The 27,234-nt window shown below is 46.7% G+C and overlaps 1 protein-coding gene across 1 annotated transcript in view; it reads right to left on the reverse strand.

Annotated features, from left to right (window-relative positions):
- Positions 1 to 27,234, reverse strand: part of PNPLA7 (patatin like domain 7, lysophospholipase) — a 1,710,105-nt gene that overhangs the window by 1,462,445 nt on the left and 220,426 nt on the right. The window contains exon 5 of the mRNA XM_086921192.1: positions 6,507 to 6,589. Within this exon, the coding sequence (XP_086777318.1) occupies positions 6,507 to 6,589 (83 nt within the window). The remainder of the gene's footprint in view (positions 1 to 6,506; positions 6,590 to 27,234) is intronic.

Raw genomic sequence — 27,234 nt, forward strand, 5'->3', positions numbered from 1 at the left:
ATACCCTACTTAGGCATTTCTCTTACCCCGAGCACTGCCCAGACGGTTGAGGAGAACTATGCGTCGCTGGTCCAAGCCCTTACGAGTGACCTTACGGGATGGAGACGTCGCCCGCTCTCCTGGCTGGGACGGGTGGCAGCGGTGAAAATGACCCTGCTCCCCAAGATTCTATACCTCTTTCAAACCATCCCGGTCACGCCTCCGATCGGAGTGCTTATACAATTGCAGGACGCCATCACACACTTTGTGTGGGCGGGTAAACGCCCTCGCCTCCGCAGGGACCTCAACACTCGCACCACAGCGGAAGGCGGTCTTGGGGTGCCTGACCTCCTTCGCTATTTCCAAGCGACACAGCTTCGCTACCTCTTGGAGTGGAACAGACCTGAATCTGAAAAACGATGGCTGTTTCAGGATCGCGCTATGGGCCAGATGTCCCTATGGAAGGTCCCGTTCCTGAGCCGGAAGGACAGGCCCTCATATCTCAAGAAATCCCCCATCACGAGGACTGTGATGCAGGTTTGGGATAAGGTGGCGGTGCCTAAAGGCCTCACCACATTCCCGTCTCCGATGTCCCCCCTTTTTGAAAATCCGGCGTTCCCCCCGGGTATGCCCCTCGGTCATTCCCGCAGTGGCGAGACTCGGAGTGCAAGGCGGCGGGCGACCTCTTCGATCCTACTGGCTTTATGACTATTGGCACTCTGCAGGACTCTTACACGCTCCCACACATACCACGCTACCAGTACTTCCAGATTAGACATTGGCTTTTAGAGAAAGACGTGCAACCTCTTGTGGGCAGACCCCTGACAGCCTATGAGCGCTGGCTTCATACGAAACGAACTGACAGACACGCAATTACAGATCTATACGCGATGCTCTGCCCCCCCTCGCCCCGCTGCTCGGTCGGCGGGACAGAACAGATGGGAGCCCGAACTTGGGCGCACCTTCACGGACAGGGAATGGCAGGACATCTACTTCAGGGCCCACCACACCGCCCGCAATGTAGCCAGTAAGGAGGCTGCGGTGAAAATAGCATATTATTGGCACCTCACACCGGCCCGATTACACCAGGGCAACCCACGCAGAGACCCCGGGTGCTGGAGAGGGTGCGGGGACAGAGGGACGCTCACTCACATCTTATGGGATTGCCCAGAGGTCCAGGGGTACTGGGAAGAGGTGCTCCACAGCTTTGACAAGCACTTCGACACAGAAATCCCCCGATTCCCGGCCTACACACTCCTCGGCCTCCCCAACGCCATCACGTTCCCCCTGAAATCGGTCAGGGGCAAACAGATGGGGCTGGCAATGGGAGCAGCCACTCAACATATCCTGTCACTCTGGGGCACCCCCAGGAAACCCACACACACGGGGTGGCTTCACCGCCTATGGTATGTTATGGGGATGGAGAAGATACAGGCCACCATCACCCAAACACGGGACACATTTCTGGACATCTGGCAGCCGTTCGTCTCCCTCCTGTCAACGGAGTTCCATGAAATTACTTGCCCGAAATATCTTAGGGTGCTTAGACTTCCGAGAGATTTCCAGGGGGAACCTTGCTCACCTACCTAGGCGCTGTGGCCAGGCCTCATGCCACACACTGATACCAACGCACTCACCACGCCGGGGAAGGGGAAACGAGGGAGGGTCTGGGGAAGGCAGGGAGGGGGGGGAGGGAGTTGGATGTTTGGGAGGCAGGATAATCACTCGCTTCTACATGCAGAACCTATTCGGCACGGCAGGTCATGCGCTCTGTAGCCATCCGAGACCCTGCCGGTGGGAGGGGTGGGGTAACGGTTTCAGACAAGGCGACCGCATGCTCGCCCGAGATGTTGATGTATCCTGTGTCTCCTGTGTTAAATTTTCAATAAAAGATTTAAACCAAGATTTACTTAGATACAAACCCCACGGCATTATTCAACAAGCATTTGCAATGCAATGGGTGTCCCATTTACGCAACGTTAAGCTATTGACATTGTAAATGATAATGCCTTTTGTTCATGTTTCAAAAACCAAAACATACAAAACATAAATAAAAGGCATTACTTCCTCGAAGTACAGCCCCGCCTTCCAATGCACTGGCCCGTAGTCCTTCTACCCAGTTTGATGCTTTTTAAACCGCATTACAGGGTGTTCATACAGCCACGAAGGTAGCGTGTCATAGTTGGTGGTGGCTGGAGGGCAAAAATGCAGAATCATGCTTTGGTTAATATCCTAACAGTGTGGAATAACTTAAGAGGTTCATGTGCTTACTGCGGTGATATGCATGCAGCCTGCAGTTTTCAGGTTCCGATGCTAGCCACTGGCAAATCACCCTTACTAGACCCATTAAGTAATGCCTGCTGAGCTGAGAAGAGGTATCAGGAGCTATACAACACCAATAACCGCTGGGTGTGAAGACATGGGAGCAGTGGTGTGTGTGAGCAGGAGACAGGCGTACTATAAATAGGATAATAAAGGCAAGTGGGCGATTGAAAGAGATGGCGCCCTAACTTAAATTAATAACTATTAAAGGCACATGGCTGCTTGAAAGCGAACCGCTCGGTAAATTAAATACATAAATACGGGTGGCCGCTACCGAGGAAGCGGACCGCGCTGTAAAGTAAATAAATACATTAATAATATGAAAGTGGGTGGGTGCTGCGCTGTCCCGAGTGGAATAGGGGAAGAGCATTAAAGAAGCAATGTCATGAGTGGAATAGGAGAAGAGCATTAAGGAAAATCGTGCTCACCAACTTATGAAGCAGACTGTGCAACACCACCAGTAAAAGGTCCAGTCATTATGGGAGGTAACAAATGCAGACAAGGCAGAACTAAGGAGGGACTAACAAGCCTATTGGGGAATCAGAAGCCAGAATTTACGTAGGGCAATGACACAAGCCTATGGCAAATAGGGGCGGAGAGTGGGCTGGGCATCCACTGCATACTGTAACACAGCATGCTTCGCAGAGCGAGCAGCGCATTCGCCCTGCCGCTAGGCTCAACCTAAAAAGGACAACATTGTATTGCTAGTTCTTGGCAGTCTGTCGAACACATTCAGCGAGTCCACTTTTCTCTTCCCCATGCCGTTAACAACAACTTAGTCCGGATAACATCCATAAGTGGGGGTTTGAGCAGGTCAAGTCATACAACAATTGGGAAAAAAAACTCACAGTGGAACCAAAATGCCCCAGTTTCAACTAGCAGAGTCCCGGTGGGGCGGTGGGAGGTTTGGGGGACGCCAGGAAGATTAGAGGCGCTTTGACACAGCGTCAAGGCTTCTTCCACAGGGCTACAGGTGTGGGCAGTACTGCGCCTCCTGGCAATATGTAATATGGGTATGGAACCTGGTGTCCGCACTGCTGCCAGCAACACAAACACCAAATGGAATGCACGCTGTCCAAAAACATATGTGTTTGATTTAATAGCCTATAATGTTGTTCCATCTATAATATGTACAGTACACAAGACGACTGACTTGCCACACTTAGTTTACTAATAACATTTTAATCAGGCAGGGCAGGAATGTTTCTCAGTGCATGTTTAAAAACTCTCACTTTTAATAAATGCTTCTCAATGCAGACACATAATCCGTTGTACTCAGTGAAACGGTTCTGCACGTCAAATAAATAAACTTTCTTTACATTTTAAAGACCGCTTCTCATATTTTAATCTGATGTTTGTTGCACGATTTACAGGACAAATATTTTCCAAACTCGGCTTCTGCACAGGCTCAGAGCCTCCTATTGGCTCGACTCCCGTGTTAATTTGCTGGTTCATCCACCTCTACTCACTCAACGTGCCACTGGAGCAGGATTCGGGATCCTCAGATTTGTCTGTTATTAAAACTAGTCATTTCACACAACAACAAACAAACACCAAAATCAAGGTAACAAGTCACCTTCGGAAAAGCTTGTAGGAGTATAAAATAAACAGCATTGATTTATTAGAACTGAAAGGCTTCCATTTTGAAAATATGAGACTGAGTAAAAATTATTGATGTCTGAAGAAGAGGTAGTGCTCTCTGGAGTGTTTCAATCCCTTACATTCTCCCCCTCACACCACTTTACTGCAGGTTCTCATGCCCTTCGACAGTTACTCCATTTTACTACCCACAGATTTTTAATATGCTCCATCTGCATCTCTCACACATCAGTTGCCCCTTCTGTACAGTCCTTTCACTTACTTCTTCTGCAGGAACTCCTCCACTTAAGGACCCTTCCCCACACACAACCTAGCCTGTCACCCGGAACGACTTCATTTTTTATTTACATTTGAGTACCTCCTTTACACACTTTCAAATAGAATCACAATTACAATTGGCATATATGTGAACACAGTACTGTGCGCTCTGCAGAAAGGCCAAAGAATGGATGTGCAGCTAGCCTGAACACTTTTATGACCCACAGACGAACATGAATATAGTGTCCGATAGGAACACTGTGTGTCAAAGTCGGTTTTTAATTCCTACTGGGTCTGAAACCCAGCAGGACCGAACCCACCTTAAGCCCCGAGAAAAATGCATTCAATTCAAAGTCTAAAGCCTAGTCAGTAATTCTGTGTTGGAATCTTTCAGCAGTGTAATTCACCTGTAGATTATAAAGAAAGATCATTTGGCCACACACGAATAATAAATCCTTGTTGTATAAAATTTACAAAAATGGAATAGCCTGGCAATAAACATTTTGAAAGCAGAAGCCTTTGCAATACAAGTGACACACTAGAACGGCAAAGAAGAAGTAATCCAGGGTCAAAATCACTAAATTAGTAGTTCTCCTATATGTGTGGCGATCCTTAACTGGCTTTACAGTAAATTAATGTTCTACTTCCTTCTGTACAAAATGTCCACAAGACGTGAGTAATCCAGAGTCAGCGGATCCTTGAGAGCCACAGTCAACATTCAGCCCCTCCCAGTGTTCAGGCGCTTTCCCACCCCCACCCTTCCCCATTATCACTGGTTCATGTACAGCTTTCAGCTGGTTGAGGGCATCCTTATAATCTAAAATAATCTAATAATTCTTCCTAAAACACCAAAACAAATCCACCTTCTATTTGGTCCTTTCGCCAAAATCAGTGGGGCAGAGGAAATGACATCAGAAACCGCCATCAAATAACGGCTGACCTGCCGTTTTAAAGTCGTTATGAAAATATGATAGTAAACAGTGATTGCATCTAGAGCAAGGCAAAGGCATACCTTCCTTTTAAAGGCAAGCACAGGGGATTATAAAATGGCAGAAGCAATAGCTCCCTCTGGCTAGCCTTAAATGAGGCCCACCTCCTGAACATGCACATTCTTAATAGAGGACGGAATGTCAGAAGGTTCAAGGTTCAATGCACACTACACTACTCCTGTTATGGGGCTGCAACGTTCTTTCGCTCCAATGGGACTTGTATTTATCTTCCCCACTTTTCCTGCAGCTCCCCAACACCTGCTGAGTGCTGACACCTGCTTCCTATGCGGTCAGCCTGAGTTAGTCGGATTTGGACAGTGAATGGTCATTTAGCTTGTCTGTGGGGGTCCACCGATACCCCTCAAGTGCATGACGGTGGGGGATTACCTCTGGAGCCGGCAGTATCGATAGTTCAACTGCTCTCAATAGGAACACTAACTCATATGTAGGGTGCATTTCCCTCAGCAGCCCCAGTCTCCACAAAACTAATTCCATAAACGACTATTTCTCCAGGTTCAACTAGAACATTCGAAATAATATTGGCCAATCAATTACTAAAATCCCTGAAACTCATACAAGGCAACTTGAGTCGCTGAGTAAGTAATATGTTGCTTACCCTGAAAGCATCTATTCGCAGTGTGCAGTGCCGCAGATTCATATGTTTAGCACACTCCTGCCATCTAGTGCTGGGCTCGGACCTTTGCAGCTTGTTTTTCTTCGAAAACACTAGATGGCAGGAGTATGCAACAAATATGTATCTAGGGCCAACACAGGCTGCGAATACTCAAACTAATCCAAGTACTTGGCACGTAAGTAGCTTCGAGGCAACGGCTCAACGTCAGTTCAAAGAAGGAACCCTGAGCCGCTTATATATCCAGCGACTCTCCTGATCTACCCTACAGGTAGGGACTGCCAGTGAACCGGTGTATTATCAAATGCTACTGCAGCTCACGACCTCCAGAGTGCCACCCCCAGTGAACTATGCTGAAGTATTGTAGCTATCAAAAATAACCCCAAATCGATTTTACCCAAACTTTGCCCTGATCCCTCAGTTTTGATACCGCCACCTCTTTCCTCTGCAATAAAACGCAGCTCCAACACTACTCTTCAAGCTGCTACAACCCGATGCAAAATCCAATCCTTTTTCTAAACCTCAAAGTAATGTTCACTCCAGATCTGTAAAACACCAGAAATTCTGATATCCTACAGCTGTCTAACTCCTCTACAGAAGCCTTTGACTTTACCAGTGAGGCTGGACTACCTCCCCGACATGTGAAGTTAAAACCCCTCAACCTTTGTAAAACATTAAAATGACTTTAAACATATTTGCAGCACAAATATTTGTCGCCTATTCGTTACCTTCCGCATTATCTTTCGGCCGTAGAACAGCACTTTGTCTCGCTTCCGAAAGCGGTATCGAGGCACTTCTGGTTGCTCTTGTTCTGAAAGACAGGACCATGGTCATTGGCGGGGTGCTTTTTGTAAATGGAGCAGTTTCTGAATGAATGCTTAAGATACATTATACGTATAAGGAGAAAAATGTACTTTTGCAAGCGTTTAGTTTTTTTAAAATGAATCTTCCATGTGCTAATTGCAAGAGCATAGAAACAAATCTCCTTTCAGATAGTCTAGTTGTAGGAAGATTTGCAGGGATGGGACCCCGGGTAGATTTATTCATCTCCTTGCATAGTGTTGGTTGTCACAGGGAGAACTCATCGCATTTGTTTCCTCAACAAGTAGACATGTCCCAATCTTCTTCCTTGCCCTATATAAACGGCATGCAATATTTCCATTTGGTGCATGGCTGTCTCTTCTGGCTCTGTGTAGCTTCATCTACGTCCAGTCTGCACCCCCCCCCTTCTTTCAGGTATGGAAGGTACCAGTTTCATTACTATTCAAACTGTGGTCTGGACCCACTTACCCCCGATCTCGAGTGTAGCACCCTTCCTTTGCTTTGATCTGGTGATCCTTTTCTCTTTTCAGGTCTAGCTTCACTCGTGACCATTCCTTAGATCCAGTCGGGTGGCCACACCCCTGTGCTGGATCCTACTTTGGAGTCCTAATCTTTCGATGAAGCTAACATGGTCTGCCCCTCCCTCCTCCACCCCCTCCCTTATCTTCTGGTCCCTCCATCAGCTTCAATCTTTTCTACTGCTCCTCCCCGTTATCCTATCCCCCTCGCTCACCCTTTCCAGTCCTCACTTGAAATGCACGCATTCCTACCAGGCCCGGCTCCAGGAATTTTTGTTTGGGTGGGCCAAGGGCGCACTTGGGTGGGCCACTGCGGGCTCAATGTGTCGCTTCTGGAGGTAGCCTAAAAATAGAAAAAACTGTACTCCTGCGTGTGATAGAAGGGGATAACAGGAGATTCAGGGCCCTCCATTATTTTCCAAATCTCTTTCTAATCGTTAACACTCTCAAAAAGTGTTTTGATCCCCATGTAAGGTCCTTTTGATGGGCAGAGGAGGTTTCTGAGGTGGGAGTATCAGGCAAGTAACACTACTCAGCATGCCTCGTTGCCAGCCTTCAGAGAGAATCTCTCTTCATTAATACCTCCATCTGACCCCAGACTCTGCAGTACACTCCCTTCCAGGCCTGATCATCAATTTTCTACAATCTCTCTACCGTGCACCTTAACTCACAGCTAACCTTGGTCCCCAGCCCCATATCAGGCACCACCTGGTTTCATTCTCCATAATCCCACTAAAAAGATTTGTAAAATCACCTTCAAACTGAAAACCCTGAATATAAGAGTAAATATAATTAGCACACACTTTAAAATATGTTACACAGTGGCCCTAATGACCCAACTGCTAATTAAATAAGCAAAAACATTACAGGGTCTATTATAACACCGGTGCAAAAGTATTTATTGGTGTCCCACCACTGACCTCTTACTCAATAGACACCTTTACTACCATCCTCCAACAGTGCACTTCATCTCTCCTTAGCCCCTTTCAGTCATCACCTCCTCTACAGACTCCCTCCCTACCTGCCCCCCACCAGTGTCCCTCATCACTCCAAAGCCCCTCCCCATGACCACCTCCTCAGACTCCCACACAAATACCCTCCACCAGTGCCCCTCATCGCTCCATAACCCCTCCCCCCATTGACCTCCTCCTGAGTCCCTCACTGCCACCCTCCACCAGTGTCCCTCATCGCTCCAAAGCACCTCCCCCATGACCTCATCGGATTCCCTCATTGTCACCCTCCTCCCAGACTCCCCCACTACCACCCTCCACCAGTGCCCCTCATCTCTCTCTCTCTGTAGCTCCTCCCCATGACCTCCCCCTCCTTGGATTCCCTCATTGCCATCCTCCAACACTGGCCTTCATCTCTCCGAAGCCTCTTCCCCTCATGACCTCCTCCTCAGACTCCCCCACTACCACCCTCCACCAGTGCCCCTCAGCGCTCTATAGCCCCTCCCCATTACCTCCTCCTCAGACTTTCTCCCTACCACCCTTCACCAGTGCCCCTCATCACTCCAAAGCCCCTCTGCCTCATGACCTCCTCCTCAGACTCCCTCCCTACCACCCTCCACCAGTGCCCATCACTCCAAAGCAACCCCCCTCATGATCACCTCCTCAGACTCCCCCACTACCACCCTCCACCAGTGCCCCTCAAGACCTCCTCCCAGACTCCCCCACTACCACCCTCCACCAGTGCCCATCCTTCAAAAGCAACCCCCCTCATGACCGCCTCCTCAGAGTCCCTCCCTACCACCCTCCACCAGTGCCCATCATCACTCCAAGTAACTCCCCCTCATGATCTCCTCCTCAGACTCCCTTCCTACCACCCTCCACCAGTGCCTCTCATCACTCCAAAGCCCCTCCCCATGACCTCCTCTTCAGACTCCCTCACAAACAACCTCCACCAGTGCCTTCCATCTCTCCGTATCTCCACCCCTCATGATGCCCCCCTCGGATTCCCTCATTGCCACCCTCCAACAGAGCCCATCATCACTCCATAGCCCCTCTCTCATATGCATTTTATTTCTTGTATAGCGCTACTCGTAGTGTAGGGTATCACAGTACTGTACATCACACACACATTATGCAGACGCAATGATTCATAAAAGTATCCAAATCAGCCTATAGGGAATGTCACATAAGCTAATGAAGATTACCAGGTGTAGGAATCACATCTCATCCATGCTGCTGGGCAATATGTATTAAGAGGGTTGGGTCTGGAGAACCACAAACACAGGATTTAAAGCATACCCCAGTGGTTGGCTGTACTGATTAGAAATTATATCTGCCCAAACTCTGTATTGCAACATTAGAATAATGAAATACTGGGAAAATTCAAACTAACTAGCAATACAAAAAAAAAAAATCTAATTATACCATTCTGGTTTGTATACACGTCTTTCATCACACTGTCCTATGTATCAAAGGATCTCTGTGACAAAGGCAGTAACCCACTGAGCTATCCACGTTAACTACAGTTCTATGCATTTAAATACTACAAACCAAAAAAAGAACGCTCTCCAGCAAGATCAACAATCCCCAAGGTTATTTGGACATTTAGTTGTCGTGCATCCTTGCAGAACCACTCATGAATGATACCAACAATTTAAACACACGATGTAAATGAAATAAACACGGCGTTCTAAGTATGTCTTTCTCACAGATTTAAAAATCCCAATAGCCACACATTCTCTTTCCTGCTCCTTACGAACTCTGTCACAGACGGATCGGGTAAACAAACAGCTCAAGGGGTCAGGAAGGTCAGGAAAACGAAACGGCAAAACAAACTCCTCTTTACCAGCAGAAAAGAATTAATTATCCACAAATCCAGTTCCAACGAAAGGCTTTGTCCCCTTCGCAGTGCCCCTAATGTACCTGCACCAGTGGGCGGGGACACAGCCCACCTGCCTAATAGGAGATGCGTGATTAGGGGTTCGAGCCCAGGCCCAATCACGCAACTCCTAAAGAAAGATAACGTTCGAAGAACGTTTTAACTTGCAGTGGCCATATTCTGCTGGCCTTGCTGATGTCACTGCCAGGGCCAAGGGTTATGTTTGGGTGGGCCAGGCCAAAGTTTGGGTGGGCCCGGCCCACCCGCTAGAACCGGGCCTGATTCCTACGGAGATGCATACACAGCCATTTTCGTGATGCAATCAGGAAAGATCATTTTATAAGGTGGTACCACGTGCTCCTTGTAAACCGGACGAGCACTAGCTTCGAGCTGGAGACCGTGATCTATGAGACCCAGGTAACTCTGCAGACCACAACCTCTATTCCCAACAGCTGAATGTCGCTCTGAACCCGTGAAAGAGTGGGTGCTCCAACTGAAAACCATTTCTTACTATCACTGCTTGAATTAATAATTGTGTGAGCGTGGGAGAGAACTGCTGAAATCTATTTTCTAAACTTGTGAAGTATACACAACAGGTAAGTGGTGCCTGCAAACAACTTTTTACTTGCAGCAGAAGGGATCCAACATTTGCGATGATGACAACCCCTCCTACCCCCCCCCCTCCCCCAAATGATGCGGTCAATGGAGTTTCAGAAGACCTGCCAATACCAGAATGCAGAGAACCGCTCGGGAACAGAGGTAAACTAGACTTCAGTCTCTAGTAACCCTTTCTAGATCTAGTGTTTGCCATTCTGCCATTTCATTTAACCGTCTTCTTTAGAGTCTACCGCTAAGGGCATTGTGGTAGTCTACATTATAAAAAGGCAAACACACAAAGAACTTAAAATCAATAACAATGCTACTTCAGCTTAAAGCTCAAAGAAATTTCAATAAATTATTTTCCATTCTTACATAAGTGAGTTCCACAGCGTTAGTGCATTTATAAAGTAAGCTGTTTTTAAGTCTGGCGTTAGCCAAAACCTTTTAATTGGTCTGTTATTGTGTCATTCACACTTTTCCTTTGCCTGCTACAGCATAACGCATGGGGCAGTGGGTCACCCCCACTTCAGCCACTTAACGTCAGCTAACTTCACTTTAAGTGACAGAATACTTGCTTCCAAAAGCAGCATTTCCACACACAAAGTAGTTTCCCTTCAGTGCCATGGACTACTACGGTAATCAGTGTTTTTTGAGTCCAAAAACATTTGTTCTTTTAACTGATTTTTTGGGGAGGGTATATCAGCTTTCCCAACAATTAAGCTTTAGAAAAACCATGCCATAACAAACAAACACTGACTAAGCCAAAAGGCACAGGCAATGCAGACCTTTTGGCGTTGCCAATGCTTGTTTAATATTGTAATGTTGAAGTACAAGGGCTCTGTAGTCTGAGACAGTCATGGCTTTTCACAAGTCCTGCCCCATTGGAGATCACTAGGCTTGCATGGATCTATTACAGCTTTCGTTGCATCACTAGCTCCTGTACAAGCACGTATCTTCAAGAGAATCTACTGCAGAAAGTAAGCAGAGAACTGGATACCAGCCTTATATTTGCTTAAAGCACTCACTTGAAGAGCACGGAGGTCTTTTTAGAAGGGCCATACAAGACAGTATTACCAGCTACCCTTAACCATACCAGTTCGCATGATGTGGAGGATGTTTTAAGAAGTGCTGCATTTGCCAAGGTACCGTGTGACAGGATATGTACAACTGAACTTCAGATGGAGAGTTTTACTGTTTATTGTTCATGTAAAATGTAAATGACAATAAAAAGATTTAATAAAAAAAAAACATTACCAGTTCCACTATCTAAAGCCCGATAACCTCCAAAGTAACAAAACCTGTAATTGTATGAAGAATTGTAGTTGGTGCCTGTGCAAATTTTGACAAGGAGTTAACTTAATGGTCTAAATTCATAACCAAAGTCTAAAAAAGGATCACAGGATTGGAAAAAAACATCATTTGTTTCTTTTGTTTGGTCATGGTGTAGGAATTCCCTCAGAAGGACTTGAAGATGCCCAAACAAGAGCACCCGCGAAACACTCCACTGGCTGACAGGGACTTTGAAAGAGCCATTGATACAAAGGACAGCAAAGTCCCACTGATAGTGATGTTTCCAGTCAAAAATAGGTCCATCAAGGGGACTCTGCGTGGCACAAGTTTACACAGAAAATGTCCTCGGACAATGGAGGTGAGTTCGGGCAAAATAATTAGCCAAATCCAAGGTCACTAACAGTGCTCCAAGGGATGCCGGGTCTTCTCTGCAACAATAGAAAAACAATCCTTCTAGCTGTTGATCAAAATCAGACGGAAACCTTCATCCAGTCATAGTATTCAGCATTTCTTGAGTCACACATAACTAGGGATGCTAAACAAATAGGATTGTTTTCTTCATGAGGTACCCAAACCACGATTACCTTCTCTCAAAGTCTGCTTCCAGTGACAGCTCCTAAAACTTGTTTCACAGGACCAGACCATAGAAGTGGAAAAGTTGCTGAGAGCACAAAATATAAACTGTTTTATCTTCTATCCTTCGAAGCGGCGTTTAAAAGTTAAAGGCTGCACACATACTTTGACATGCCGTATTACACCATGAACTTGGTAAAAAACAAAATGATGGCGGCCAAAGAAACCCGACAGACTGCTATCATCTATCTGAAGATTCTGAAGCCAAAGAACCTTGAATGATATTGAAAGAGGCCTAAAAGATGCACCCAAAGGTTTCCGAGAGGGAGGCATACTTCTAGTAAACCGGAGCAGGCTTTATAATTCATATTGACTTGCTGCTTATGTTTATCGACAAGATAATTGCATGTACATGCACTCATTCAGCATACATAACTTTATAACAAGGAGTGACTTGGTCTTAAATACCTTAAGGGTTCTTTCTTATACAAGGAGATAGCGGTGAACAGTACTAAACTTGTCCCAGGGGCACACCAAATGAACCATTCAAATATGTTGGGGAAAAGAAATGGGGATCATACACTGACTGTTGGGGTTGTCAGTGTGAGAGGGAGAGGGTGAAGTTCTATAAACTTTGTATGGCAGACACAAGAATATATGCTCATGGCATATTACTCACTCCTTGTGATGCTGGTTTCTGGTCTAGGGAGGACCTGGCCTGGCAGTTCGGGTTGGACTGCTCCCATTGGGCGCAGGGTCAAGACTGATTTGCAGATGGCTGGGCCCAAGCTGGAATGGCACGGTGAGCAAAAAACACAGTGGATTTAGGCCCAGATCTCTGTACTGGTGGTGCATGTCTAACTGTTGTAAAGGAATAAGATTTTAACAATGGATTCTCTGGTGGAATGACTCTCAGCTAGAGATTTTTCCAGCATTCATATTAACAGGAAGTCAGAGGCAGTTCCACTGACCGAGATTATTATCAAAGTTACATTACTATTTAAAACGCTACTGGCGAGAACAATCACTTAGATGTCTAGGTATCTTTATAAACAAACAGGAAATTGGTGCTAAGAGACCGATATAGGGCTGCAATGGTCAAACTAGACACACAGAAAGAAAAGTGGATTCACCTTGACCTCTAAATAGCTGGCAAAATTGCTCGGATCAAGTTTTAGGGCTCCCTACATTTTTATACTTATTATGTCAATGTATCAATAACCCCAAGTATGCACTTTTTCTACAAACTGCGAATATTGACTAGAGTTGGGGAGAAAACAACCCCAAACTAAAAGGTAAGAACCGGCCCTGCAGTATAAGAGAAGGGTCTTTATAATTCCGATCTCCAAAGACACTTTTATTCAGCGCAATATCATTTTGCAATATAACTGATTGGATCACATAATACATCCGCTACAGCTGCCAATAGAAAGAGACCAAATAGAACAATGGGACTTCAATACAATCTTAACCGTTTTTATGGTCAGTCAGATGCAGATCTATTCCGCAGCCAGTGGAACTTCCAGTAACCAGGTCTTGCTAGATTCACAATGGTCAGCCTTTGCCGTGTAGGCCTACAACAACTTTGCCAAATATACCTAAACTGTAAATTTATGATGAGTGAACAATTTCATAACGGTTGGAACATAAACATACTAGACATACTAGCACGCTCAAACTTATTAAGCAGTGGTGGTGAACTGAGAATGAATCACACATGAGGGCACATATGGTTCAATCCACACACACAAAAAGGTTGTGTCCCCAGACTACATAGATTGTACCATAGCAGTGAAGCTCATATGTGCATGATCTCGCTAATTCCATTTACTTGGCATGCATGTTCCACTTTACAATTCATACTAGACAGAAATTCAACACACAACCTTAGAAAGAAGACCGATTAACCTATTGGCTATCAAACTGAAAAGGCTGGTTTGAAATGAAACTGCAGAATCATATGCAGAAATGCAAGTTGTACATGTTAGACCTTAAGACAAATGGGGGCGCTCAGAAGCTACCTGGCTGAGGATATAGACCAAACCAGGCGTGTTAAAGCAGCCAACACCAGCCTGGACCCTCCTGGACTTATACTACATATTGTTAAATCACATATGGAAGTTGGAGCCTGGACTAAGTGGGGTACTTGTTGGAAATGCCCCATGCATAAAATAAGTCTTCAGTTGTTGTGATTAATACACATTTATTAATCCTATCAGTATTTCATATTGATTCTCATGAATAAAACCAGTGCGCTGACAAACACTTGATATGCTTGTTGATAATGTAAACACATGCCCAAGATTGCCTATTATCGTCTGAACATTTTCTATATGTTTGAGCAATAGACTATAAATAAAACTATGGGCCCAGATGTACGACCGCTTTTTGCAGTTGCAAATGGGAAATCAGCTGATTTGTGACTGCAAAATAGATCTGATCTATTTACAAACCCAATTTTGCCAGTTGGTAACCTATTAACGACTCTCAAAATAAGGTTTGCAGCTTGCTATTAGGAAGGGGCATGCCAAGGGCGTCCCTTCCTAATAGAGACCCGCTCTTCAATGCAAGATTGTTTTGCGGCCGCTATTGGTTCCTTTACTAATAAAAAAAAACTTGTGTGGATCTTAAGGTCTCAGCAAATTTCAGACCAATTTCTCTTTTACCAACAAAACCAAAGATACTGGAGAAAATGGTTGATGGTCAGATGAATCAGTAACTGAGGCCATTGATCTCTTAGATAGTACCTAATCTGGTTTGGGCATGTCACAGCATGGAGTTGGCTGTGCTTGAAGAAAGTGAATTCATCAACAAGAGCATGGACCATAGACAAGTAGCAATAGTTGTACTGTAAGATCTCTCTGCTATCTTTGACACTGTTACAGCCCATTCTTTTTGAGCGGCTGGAGAAGCCTTGCTTTCGTATATGTTTTTTTTCTATCTTACAGCTACCAGTCCAGTCATTTTCTACCGTAAACCTACCAGTTTTTGAGACAAGGTGTCCCCCCCAAGTCCTACCCTGTTCAATATTTACATGGTCTCTTTGGCGAGTATTATTCACACATCTCGTCTAAAGGTGGTGCAATATGCTGCTGAAACCTAGCTCATGCTCTCCTTCCATGACGTCAACTGTGAGCTGCAAGACTCTTTCACATTATGTCTGGAGAAAGTAACCAAATGAATGAACAGTTGTTTAAAGCTGGATTCGGGCAAAACCAAAATACTGTTCGTCAAGTGCACGCCCACCATCTGGTCCACTGCCTGGTGGCCTCCTGCGTTTGGGACACCTCCAACTCTAAGGGATGAGGTGAGAAACTTTGATGAGGATCTCTCCTTTCCCCCCCCAGGTGAGGGAGTCACAGGATCCTGTTTTGCTCTTTTAAAAAACCTAAAAAGGCTCCTCAGCATAGGCACTCAGTATACTCAAAAATCTTTATACAATCTATAATTACCTCCAGGTTAGACTATGCAAATGTTTTATATCTTGGCCTCCCTGATTACTTAGTCTGTCAAATTCAAGTGGTGGAGAATGCAGCTGTCAGGTTGCTGCTAAATCTTCCCAGATAGGAACTAATGTATCCACACCTCAAGAACTTACATTGGCTTCTGGTGCGTAAACACATTTTGTTCAGCTGTTTACTGCTGACATTTTGAAAACATCAAAACAGAGGCCCAAAGTATCTAAGGGAAAGAGGTTCTGCATATCATTGCTTTGGATCTTGGGGATTTTACACTCAGTTACTGCTGCAAGGTCCCCCAGAGTGTGCCTTGCTCCTTTTGGTGGTTGTTCCTTTTCCTTCTTGGGCCACAAATTGTGGAATGCTCTTCTATACGATATTCATGTTTCCCTGAACAACCAGGCTTTTAGGAAACACCTGAAAATCTGGCTATTTCATACTACTTAGTAGCTTTCCGTGGGATCATGTCCTCCTTCTAGCTATTTCATTGCTGGGGCATCTTTTGGCCATTCGGAGCTATATAAATGGCTTGTTCATTTATTCTTTCATTAAAGAAGAGTGACGGGGTTAGAGAATGACACATCTTGTTACTTTCTATGTTTTAACTCTGAAGCTATAGGTAAATATTTGCAGTAGACCACCTCAACTATAAAAGGATCTTTGCAAGACTTCTCTCCAATATGAATACGAACCTCATTTCAGAGGCTGGGGAGGTATTAGCATGATCAATCAGCCTTTTTTGTTATCAGTATACAAGCCTTGGCAATGGAAAAAAGACTGGGGACAGCAGGCACAAGATCCAGATCCTAAAAGTGAAAATGGTACATGTAAAGGTGAATAGCGGAAAAGAAACCGAACCTCAAAATACATCTGTAGAACTAAGAGAAATAAGAGTTGGGGAAAAGCCAGTTAAAGCACAGGAGTACGTAAATCCCGTATGGTGGCACATCGAACCAAAGGCAAATCACAATAGGCTAAGTTGCCTTTTCTGCTATATATGAGAATAATGTGTGCTATAGGACTTGCTTGAACAAAAACTAAAACACCTACACTGTCTCAAGATGCTTGCAAGAGTGCACCATTTCATTCATTTGTGAATGACAAAGTTTTTACAGAAAGGCACAATTTTAAAATGGCAACTTAATTCAGAAGTAATGCAGCCTATCAGAGACAAGCAACAACATTCTACATAAACACCAGTGCTATGAAGTATTGTATCAGAACTTTGCTTGCTCCAGTTTCCTGCCATATAGGAATATTCCACAGTACTGAATTCTCAGTTGTCTGTACAGTTTGATGAATGGTTACATTTACGAATGAAACATAAGAAATCATGACTCCAATGCAAATGCACCTTTTAGTGACACCAGTGCACCTGGTCACAGAGCTAAATTAGCTGAAGCATGACTGAAGCACATATCTAGACCTAAAGTACAACACCTAACCATTCCCACAAAGCACACCCTCTACTAATGGCCCTTCCATTACACATGTAAGGCAGTAACATAAGACACTTTGCTTCTTTCATAAGGCAGTTTATAATCACCATTTCTGAAAAGCAGGTTATGTCCTCTTCTCAGCCTACTATAGAACACATCTGCCTATGAGGTTGCTCCTTTTTATACCAGGCACAGCTGCCTAGGGATTTCCTTCCTGAGTCTTTGCTACTGAAAAATAGTCAAAAAAATAAAACAAATTCGAAAGCTTTTAAAATCTGGGTCTAGCCATACTAGTTTATTTGCTCCTAGTACAAATTTTTCAGTGCCTAGATGACTCTGCAGCCAAATATCTAATTCATCAAATACATCATAACTGAACGTGCACCTGGAGCTTGGTTTGACCATTGCCACACCGTAAGGTGGATGTCACTCGTAGACCATTTCAGAACCTTAGGCCAAATGGGCGATTAAGGACCGAGCTCAATGTTATGCGAAGATGATGCCCTATGACTACACAGTTTCTCAGTCATATCTCACAAGTGTCCCAAGTGGCATCATTAACGGTAACAATGTATTGTAATCCTAAATGAATTCAGAAACAAGAAATGTGTCCCAAGAAAAGGCAAAAGATAGTAATTTAATCTAAAAATTCATTAGCAGCAGCATCAATTATGATTATTAAACTAAAAGTGTTCAATGTGCAAGGAGAGCACACATTGCTCGTGAAGTTCACGTTGACTTCGCAATATGAAAAGAGTTCAGAAACACCGAAAGGTCATGATAGTCAGATATTGTGATGAGTAGACAAAGAGTTAAAAGTTTATGTATACGTCCTTGTACAATAAATATCCCTTTTTCAGCTGGAAAACTGTTAAAGGCATTTCAACCTACATCTATTTTTTAGGTCATCATCAGGACAAAAAAAGCGCTCAAAAAGGAAACCGAATGCAGCTTGAAAAGAAATAACACCAAAACGTATCCCTTTTAAAACAGTTTTCAGTTTATAGTCAAAAGGAAAAGAATATTAATCATTAGCATCTCCAAAAAAGGGGAGGCATGTCTCAAGTACCTCTATGAGTTCTAGAAGGATCCTGTAGGAAACAAAACAGAATGGACGGGGAACTAAAAATATGGAAAATAGTGCACCAGCAGTGTCACACCAAGGTGAGAATTATAAATGCAATTGTGGGACGCTTGCAAGAAAAGGAAATAAAGAGTTGGGCACCCGGAACATTATTAAATGATTGTAAATAGGGAACAAAACGCTGCCTGTGGAGAGAGGAGTCCTTGCAACTACTTACAATTAATGCTGGGTGCAACGAAGCGTCCGCCGGGAGACCAATTATGATATTCGTCACAATAATTTAATCTGGGAATTTGGAAAGATCTTTGAATCAAAGCTCTCCCAATATACTGTGCATCAAATAGAATGGAACGCTAACTGTATTATGTCTGGTATCTTCAATGTAGAAAATGAATCTGCAGTAAAAACAAGGGGCTTGGCATGGCGTGAGGTGTCCAGTCCACAGAAAGCATACAGTGCGTCAAAGAAACTAGGCTGCTAACCGTATTAGGACAGGGATTTAAAATGCAAAACAATTATCCCATGTATAAACAAAAGACTAGCCAGGGGTGTCTGGTCGCCCAAAGGAGTCTAATTTATATAATATATATGCACTTCTTAATGCTCAGGACTATCGTCCAGGGACCAGTGGCAAAACGAGGTAATTAATAACCACCACAATTGAAAATGACAACGGAAAAAAAACAAGGATATCAAAGAGTGCAATGAAAAGTCCAATGGCGACCAAGAGGAATTAAGCACCAAGGGAAATGGTAGTTGCAGTCAGTCAAATATTTTACATCGAAATAAATAAATCATGGTATCAATCATTACAATAAAGGAAAGTCCCTTGAGAAGAAACCAATATAAAGAATAAACTTCAACTTTCTTATACCGGTCCCCGAACGAGACAGAGGGTAGTCGAGCACCAAGGCTAGATAGAGTCAATGGAACATTTTACACCAAAATAAATACAATGGGCCTGATTACGATGTTGGTCGAATCACAATCGATTGCCTGTCGGTTGCAATATGATCAAAATCTGCCCCTGCTTTACACCCACTGCATTATGATGCAGCGGTCTGAGGCAACATGAAGAGGGACCGACCGCTCCTGTTCCGTCAGCCCAGCGGTCTGGATGTAATTCCTACAATAAGGGCAGTGCCTGCTCAGGAACTGCAGTAGGGATTACGATGCCCCTTTCAGTCTGCCTTTCCATGGCAGTCCAACCCCACTCCATCATCCACGGCCACTACTAAGAAGCCTGGGGGTACCTGTGGTGCCTCTCCAAACATCCATACTCCTTGTGGCCAGTACCATGTGCCTCATGGGCGGTCACATTCAAATTTGTCGGAAGGAACAGCCAACAGCTTACCGGTCAGTTTCCATTCCGACAGGATGCCAGTCATCTGACCGCCATCGTAATTAGGGCCATTGTGACAATAATTACAATAAGGGAAGTCTATTTCAGCTATCCCATACAAGTACGGCTTACAATCTAAGGAGTCTCTAAAGATAAGTAGGGTATCAAGCTTTCAGGGGGACGATGTTGACAGAATTGAGGCCAGAGTATAACAGGATTGAGCAAGTCAGCCTGTGTTGGCAAGGAGATAGATGTCTGTCAAAGAAATGCTGAAGAGTTCATATCATTATAGGGCAATCATGCTGTTCCATTCATCCAATGTGTTCAAACCATTATTGACCATGTCACATTAAGAAATCCAGAAGCATTCACACAATTTTAGCAATTGCAACAGGTTGTCATCAAGTACTGGGAGTCAGGGTTCTTCAATAACTCACCACAAAAAGTCTTTTTCAGAATGGTTATGTTTCAAGAAATGTGAAACTAAGGGGGCATTTTCAGTGCCACAACAAATACGACTTTTATGTTGGATGATGAGGGTCTTGATCATTTGGGTGGTTTGTTCAATATAAAGTAGTCAAAATGAACATCAAATGGCTTATATCATATATTTGGATCCGCAGTTAGTAAGTTGTTTGCGAGAAAAGTCTCTTTACCATGTTTAAAGTCCTTGGTGTTCACCATTTGAGCACAAACTGAACACTTCAGGCATTTGTAATGGCCCAATAATGGGGGCAGTCCCCAATAGGTAGTGATCAATTGCTGATTAGGCATGTCCTTTTGGATCCATATCATGGCATATACCATTTGGTCAATAAGATTACGTCCTCTTTGTATTAAAAGAAATGAGGATCAGAAAAAAAATCATGGAAGCGGAGTATGTACACATTTTTCTTGATTATTTTGCTCACTTTATTACTAGATGGACAATAGGTAGATACAAAAGGTAGACGTTAATTTGATCTTAAATCGTGGGGAGAAAGGTGGATGTCCCCGGGGCAATATCATGCATGCTTCATTTTTCAGATAAAACGACTTGGGTAGCCTCTGGCTAATAGTTTCTCAGCCAAAATGGCTGCTTCACCAAAATAAGCTTCACGCCATTTGCAATATCTGGGGATCAGTAGAAATGTACCCTAAAGTAGGCCACCTGGGTTGTTGCTGGTGTATAGCAGCTAAGAGCTTCGTTCAGTCAACTTATGATATAAAGATGGACCTTTTTTCCCAGTGTGTAGCTGAATTGATAAGTCAAATAATGGTAAATTGTTGGATTGTGCTTCAAATATGACCGTTAAGTAAGGATGGGTACTATTCAACCAGCTCAGTAAGTTAGTTGAAAAATGCAAATGCTACTTACCAGTATGCATCTGTTCTTGGCATGTAGGGCTGCTGACATTCATATCTGTGCATAGATCGCCGCCTAGTGTTGGGTCCGGATGATTGCACATTGTTGTCCTGGAAGAGTCTTCGAAGTATCATGAGATAGGTGGCTCCTCCCCTGGACTACAGTGCGCATGGGCATCGCCTCCATCCCCAGATTGTTTTTAGCCATTGGCAGAGATGGAGTGAAGTATGTGAGTGATGGCCATGCTATGAGCATATGTAAATATGAAGACTGCAGCTGCTACAGGCGCCGGGGAGGAGGGTGGGCGATATGAATGTCAGCAGCCCTACATGCCAAGAACAGATGCATACTGGTAAGTAGCATTTGCAGTTCGAGGCATGTGGGCTGCTGAATTCATATCTGTGCATAGAATACATAGCAGTCCCTCCATTAGCGGCGGCCGCCCGTGCCAGCTGCAGCAGTCTGAAAAAGTGTTTTGAGAACAGCCTGACCAACAGCTGCCTGCTGTTTGGAGTGCACGTCTACACAGTAATGCTTAGTGAAAGTATGTGTGGTAGACCATGTGGCTGCCCTACAAATATCTTCTAAGGGAATGTTACCTAGGAAAGCCATAGAGGCCCCCAACTTCCTGGTGGAGTGGGCTCTCGGTGGGATAGTGAGAGTGCGTTTAGCTTTAGCGTAACAGATCTGAATGCATTTCACGATCCACCTAGCGATCCCAGCTTTGGAGATAGCGTTTCCCTTGTGGTGTGTGGCAAAAGCAACGAAAAGCTGCTTGGTTTTGCGAAAATCTTTTGTCCTGTCCACGTAGTACATCAAGGCTCTTTTAACGTCAAGGGTGTGGAGCATCCGCTCCGCCAGCGTCTCTGGGTTTTGGAAAAACACTGGCAACTCAATTGTCTGGTTCATATGGAATTGAGACACAACCTTGGGTAAGAATTTAGGTGTTTTTTTTTTTTTAATTTTTATTTTTGGCGGCGAAAGTATCAAATAAGGCACATAGCATACAGTCATCAAATCAGTTGACAGGATATGGACAGGTAGGCCAGGTCCACGATGAGTACACAGCCACGTACAGCCCACATCCCGGAGGCAGGGCGGCGACAAGTTGAACCCATAATCAAGCAGGAGGACGTGCACTTATGCATCAAATATCAGTTAGACAGTATCAATGACTACGCCATTTTTTGATGTCACAATACCAAACTATATAACTATAAACACTAACAACCCCCCCCCCCCCATGAGTGGCAAGACTAGCGCTGATCCGAACACAGAAGGAGATAAATGCAAGGGCCAAGGAGGCCGTGGTTAAAACAGTACACTGCGGTCAGTTAGGAATTACGGCTACAGTCAAACATATCCAGCATGGAATGGAATGGAAGCATGGCCCAGGAGACTGTTACATCGCTTCCCGATCTCCCTCACCCAACCCCCCCCCCTCATCAGACTCAGAGGAAGCGGAGAAAAACAACTCAGCGCTGGTGGCGTCCGAATCGTCCTCCCCCATCCCCTCGATACACATGACTCTCCAGGCGAGCAGGTCTTCCTGGAGCTTCACGTCTCTGCGAGTGCGCTGCATATGAGTCTTCTCCGCCAAGGCCCATTCCCTGGCATCTCGCAACCATAGAGGTATTTCAGGGGCCCTCTGGCCCATCCAGGTAATGGCCACCCGTCTCCTCGCTAGAACCAAAAGCAGTTGAAGCAATTTGTAAGACAGTCCCTTCCTCCTGGGTTTGGGAACTAACGCCAGTAAACAATGAAGCGGGTCAAGTTGCAACCGAATATGTGTAATCCGGTTAATGCGACCCACCACCTCGTGCCAGAAATCATGAACCAAGGGGCATTCCCAGGCCAGATGAAGGAATCCCGCTCTTGCTGCACCACACCTAGGGCAATTATGGCTTCTATCTGAGGAAATGCGGTGGAGGGAGACAGGTGTCATAAGTGAGATGCACAAAGTTAAAATGAATTAGTTTGAAGCGCGCATTGAAGGAAACCTTACGAGTCAATAATCCAATTCGCTTCCTCCGGGCCGGATCCAATGCGACCCCCAGGTCCGCCTCCCAAGCTGGCGCCACCGGGGGAGTGGAGTCCCTGCGCATAGCAGAGTATAGCAGGGAGACTAAACGTCTACCCCTACCACAAGATAATATAACGTCCAGGGTACTAGTGAGCTGGGGCGCCTCCGGGAACTGAGGCCACGTCGTTCTGGCCACATCTCGAAGGCATCCGTAATGCAAGTACTGGCCCTCCCCGAGTCCAAAGGAGTCCACTGCTCTCTCAAAGGACACAAAGGAGTCGTCCGGATAAAGATCTGCGAGGGTGTCGCAACCGCCCTGCCGCCACTCCCGGAAGGACATATTCGCCTCCATCTTGAGAATCGGGGCCAGGATCCAAATGGATAGCTCCCTATGGAACGGCGCGCGCCGCAGAACCCTTTCAACGAAGCGCTGCCATATATTTGCTGTGTGCCTTACGACATAGGGCAGAGCACCAGGGGCGCCCCGGCCTTGCATGAAAGCCTCCTGCAAGTCTCTGTCCGAGGCCACAACAATGCCAACTCCCAATTCTCGTTGTCAGCAAACCACCTGGCCGCCGGGAGAAGCTGCGCCGCATAGTAGTACAAGTCGAACCTCGGGGCCTCTAGGCCGCCCTCCTCCCAGCACTGTCACCGTGCGCAGCGCCACCCTACTACGACCACCCGCCCACAGGAGGGAGGTGAGCAGTGAGTTCAGCGTGCGAAAGATTCGGGGAGGCAACGGGCATAGGGTATTTTGTAGCACATAGAGTACTCTGGGGAGCATCACCATCTTGGCAACCGCCAGACGCCCCATGAGGGAGAGCGGGAGTGTATTCCAAAAATCAATGGATTTCCGGAGGCCAGCGAGTATTTTGTCTATATTATGAGTCAAGAGAGCGTCGTCGGAGGCGGCCACCTGAATACCCAGGTACCGGAACGCCATGCGTTCACACCGGAGGCCCAGGTAGCGAGAATCTGCGTCTAAATCGGGAACAGTAGGAGTCAGTGGGAACACCAGGGACTTATTGACATTCATGCGGAGCCCAGAGGCCGCGCCAAAGCGGTCCAAAAGCCGCAGTAAAGCGGGGAGAGCCTCCAGCGGGGAGGTCAGGTAGAATAGTGCATCATCGGCGTAGAGGGAGATGACATTAGTAGTGTCCCCCACCACAATACCCCAGTCATGCAGTTCCCTGCGGGCAGATACGGCCAGGGGCTCGATTGCGAGAGCGAATAGGAGGGGGGACAGGGGGCAACCCTGCCGAGTACCCCTCCCCAGTGGCCACTCCTCAGAGCGGGCCGACCCCAGGCGCACCCTGGCCCGGGGCGCTCCGTAGAGCACCCGGATCCAGTCGCGAAAACTCGGACCAAATCCCATCTTCAATAGGACATGCATCAGATAACCCCAATGCACTGTATCGAAGGCTTTAGCCAGGTCAACGGAGACCAAGACATGGGGGACCTCCCGCCCCCGGACCTCATGTAAAATGTGAGTTAGGCGACGCAAATTCATTGCCGTATTACGCCCCGGAACAAAACCACACTGGTCCTGGTGGACGAGTTGGGCGACGTGCGGGGCAAGGCGATTGGCCAGTAGCTTGGTGAGGATTTTAGCGTCTGAATTTATCAGGGTGATAGGGCGGTAGGCCGTGGGGTCTGTTTTATCACCGCCCGGCTTCAAAATCATGCATACCTCACCCTGGTTCAAGGTAGGCGGGAGGGCGCCCACACGCAAGGCCTCATTATAGACCTGTAGGAGGAGGGGGGCTAGGGTATGCCCGAACTCCTGATAAAACTCCGCAGGGAACCCATCCCCGCCAGGGGTCTTGGCCCGGGGAAGGGCGGCTATTGCCGCGGCGACCTCACTCAACGATATCTTGGCATCCAGATCCTTCGCTGCTGCCTCCGGCAAGGTCTGCAGACCGAGGTCCTCAAGGTATAAGTGATAGCCCTCCTCAGTAATGGATGGGTCAACCTCGTACACCGAGCGCAAATGGTCCCGCAAGACCGCGAGTACACCCGCCTCCGAGTGTGCCATTCCTCCACTGGGTGTCCGCAGGGCCACTATACGTTCGGCCGCGAACTCACGGCGAAGTATCCAGGCCAATAAGCGTCCAGACTTATCCCCCTCGCGGTGCAGTCTCTGCCTATATTGGCCCAGTGTGAATTTATCGAGCCGCGTGAGTATGTCGTGAATCGACGCCAAGGCAAGTCCCTCCGCCCGCAGGTCCGACACGTCTGGATCAGACCGGGTTTGAGTGTGCAGAAGCTCAGCTTCCGCAGCCTGCAAGTCAGCAAGCAGTTGTTTCCTGACCCCATACGACAGACCCATGCACGCCCCACGCACGACCGCTTTCAGTGCTTCCCATTTGGTGGAATAGGACAAGTCCCTTTCCGCCCAGTTGAGTTCAAGGTAGTCGGAGAGCGACGACGCCACATGGTCCCGGGCCACTGGATCCTGAAGCAGGTCAGACGGCAGCCTCCAGGTTCGCGGACGCTCCGTGCGATCAGGCCACTGTGCCATGCACGTGACCGGAGCATGATCTGATAGGTATCTGGCCTGGTGCGTAACCGTTAATGTAAGATAGGAAGGGAGGTTGGCCGCCAGCACTCGGTCCAGCCTGCTATGTGTATTATGAGTCGGGGTGTAACATGTATAAAGCTTCTGTGTCGGGTGGCAGGTACGCCACACATCCACTGCCCCTATATTATGCATCACTTCCCGCAGCCGCGCCGTCATGCGGGGCTTAGTGCCCACCCTAGGCGGATGACGGTCTAGCTCATGATGTAGCACGCAGTTGAAATCTCCGAACCAAAGGAGGGGTGCGTCTAGGCTCGGGGCCACCAGATCCTGCATCCGGGAGAAGAAGGCCGGGTCATCGACATTCGGTGCGTATGTATTAAGGATCAGGAGGACTTTATCGTCCAGCCTGAGTTTCGCCAATATGTACCTGCCTTCCACATCCGCATCTATATATTGAACCTCACAGGGAACCCCAGGGGCCACCCAAATTAATACCCCCCTAGCATATGTAGAATAGGAGGAGTGGAAGATCTGGCCTCGCCACTTCCTGGTCAGCCTCTGCGCACCATCCTCATCTAGGTGGGTCTCCTGCAAACAAGCAACTGAAATCCCATGGCGTTTGAGAAAGGTAAGGACCCTGTGTCTCTTAGTGCACGTACCCAAGCCACGCACATTCCATGTTAAGAATTTAAATCCCATGACCAACAATCACGCCCAATCGGGCCACATCGCAAGCACAACCCCGGCCGACTCCAGTAGGCCCTCGCAACACAGAATTCTGGGGATGCTTCACGTAGTACCAGCACCCCATCAATCGGAATCAACATGCGCAGTATGCCAAAGTCATCGTTGTCACATCCCCTTTCCCACCCCCCAACAATCCCAACATTCAAAACTTCTGCAGTAAGCCCCTCAACCCCCCCACCCGCGAGCAATAGGATAGCAACAACCAAAACCGCCACCCCGCCCTCCCCATGCCAGTGCCAGGACGTGCACAGCCACCCCATACCACACACTTCACCCACACTCAAACACATCAAAGCAACCCCCCCCACCCACCCTCCCAGCTCCCCGAAAGACCCAACAAAACTATAACACGAACCCGGTCATATCTCCTCCGCCGAGTTAGCAATGTGGGAAGATAACCGCCACCCACACCTCCCAGCACCCGGAGCCCAGACAACCCAAATGCCCAGTGCAAGGTACCAACCAGTATCCAGATGTCCCCAGCATCGAGACAGAAAAGTCACAACGGAAAGAGTTGCAGGGCCTTCGGGAACCACACAACAAAGGCAGGCACACAGCGGAGGCAATGCAGGCAGGGCAAGAATCATTCCAGCTCCGGCGCCGGTAAAGCAGTCTCCGGAACCACCGGAGCCGTAGAGTCCGCGCCCAGTGGCGTCTCCTGTAAAGTATCTGGTACAAGAATGTCATTAGGGGCGGCCTCCCCAGTTGAGCTCGAGCCAGTCCTCTCAGGTGAATCGTCCATTAGGATGGCCCCGTCCGGTCCCACCGTGGGTCGAGTCTCAGGAGGTCCACGAGATCCAGAACGGCGATTTCTCCTGCCACGTCGCCTCCGCTGCGGCCGAGTCCCCCAAGTGTCTCTCAAACC

Source organism: Lissotriton vulgaris, chromosome 5 (assembly GCF_964263255.1).
Source record: "Lissotriton vulgaris chromosome 5, aLisVul1.2, whole genome shotgun sequence".
In the NCBI taxonomy this organism is placed as follows: domain Eukaryota; kingdom Metazoa; phylum Chordata; class Amphibia; order Caudata; family Salamandridae; genus Lissotriton; species Lissotriton vulgaris.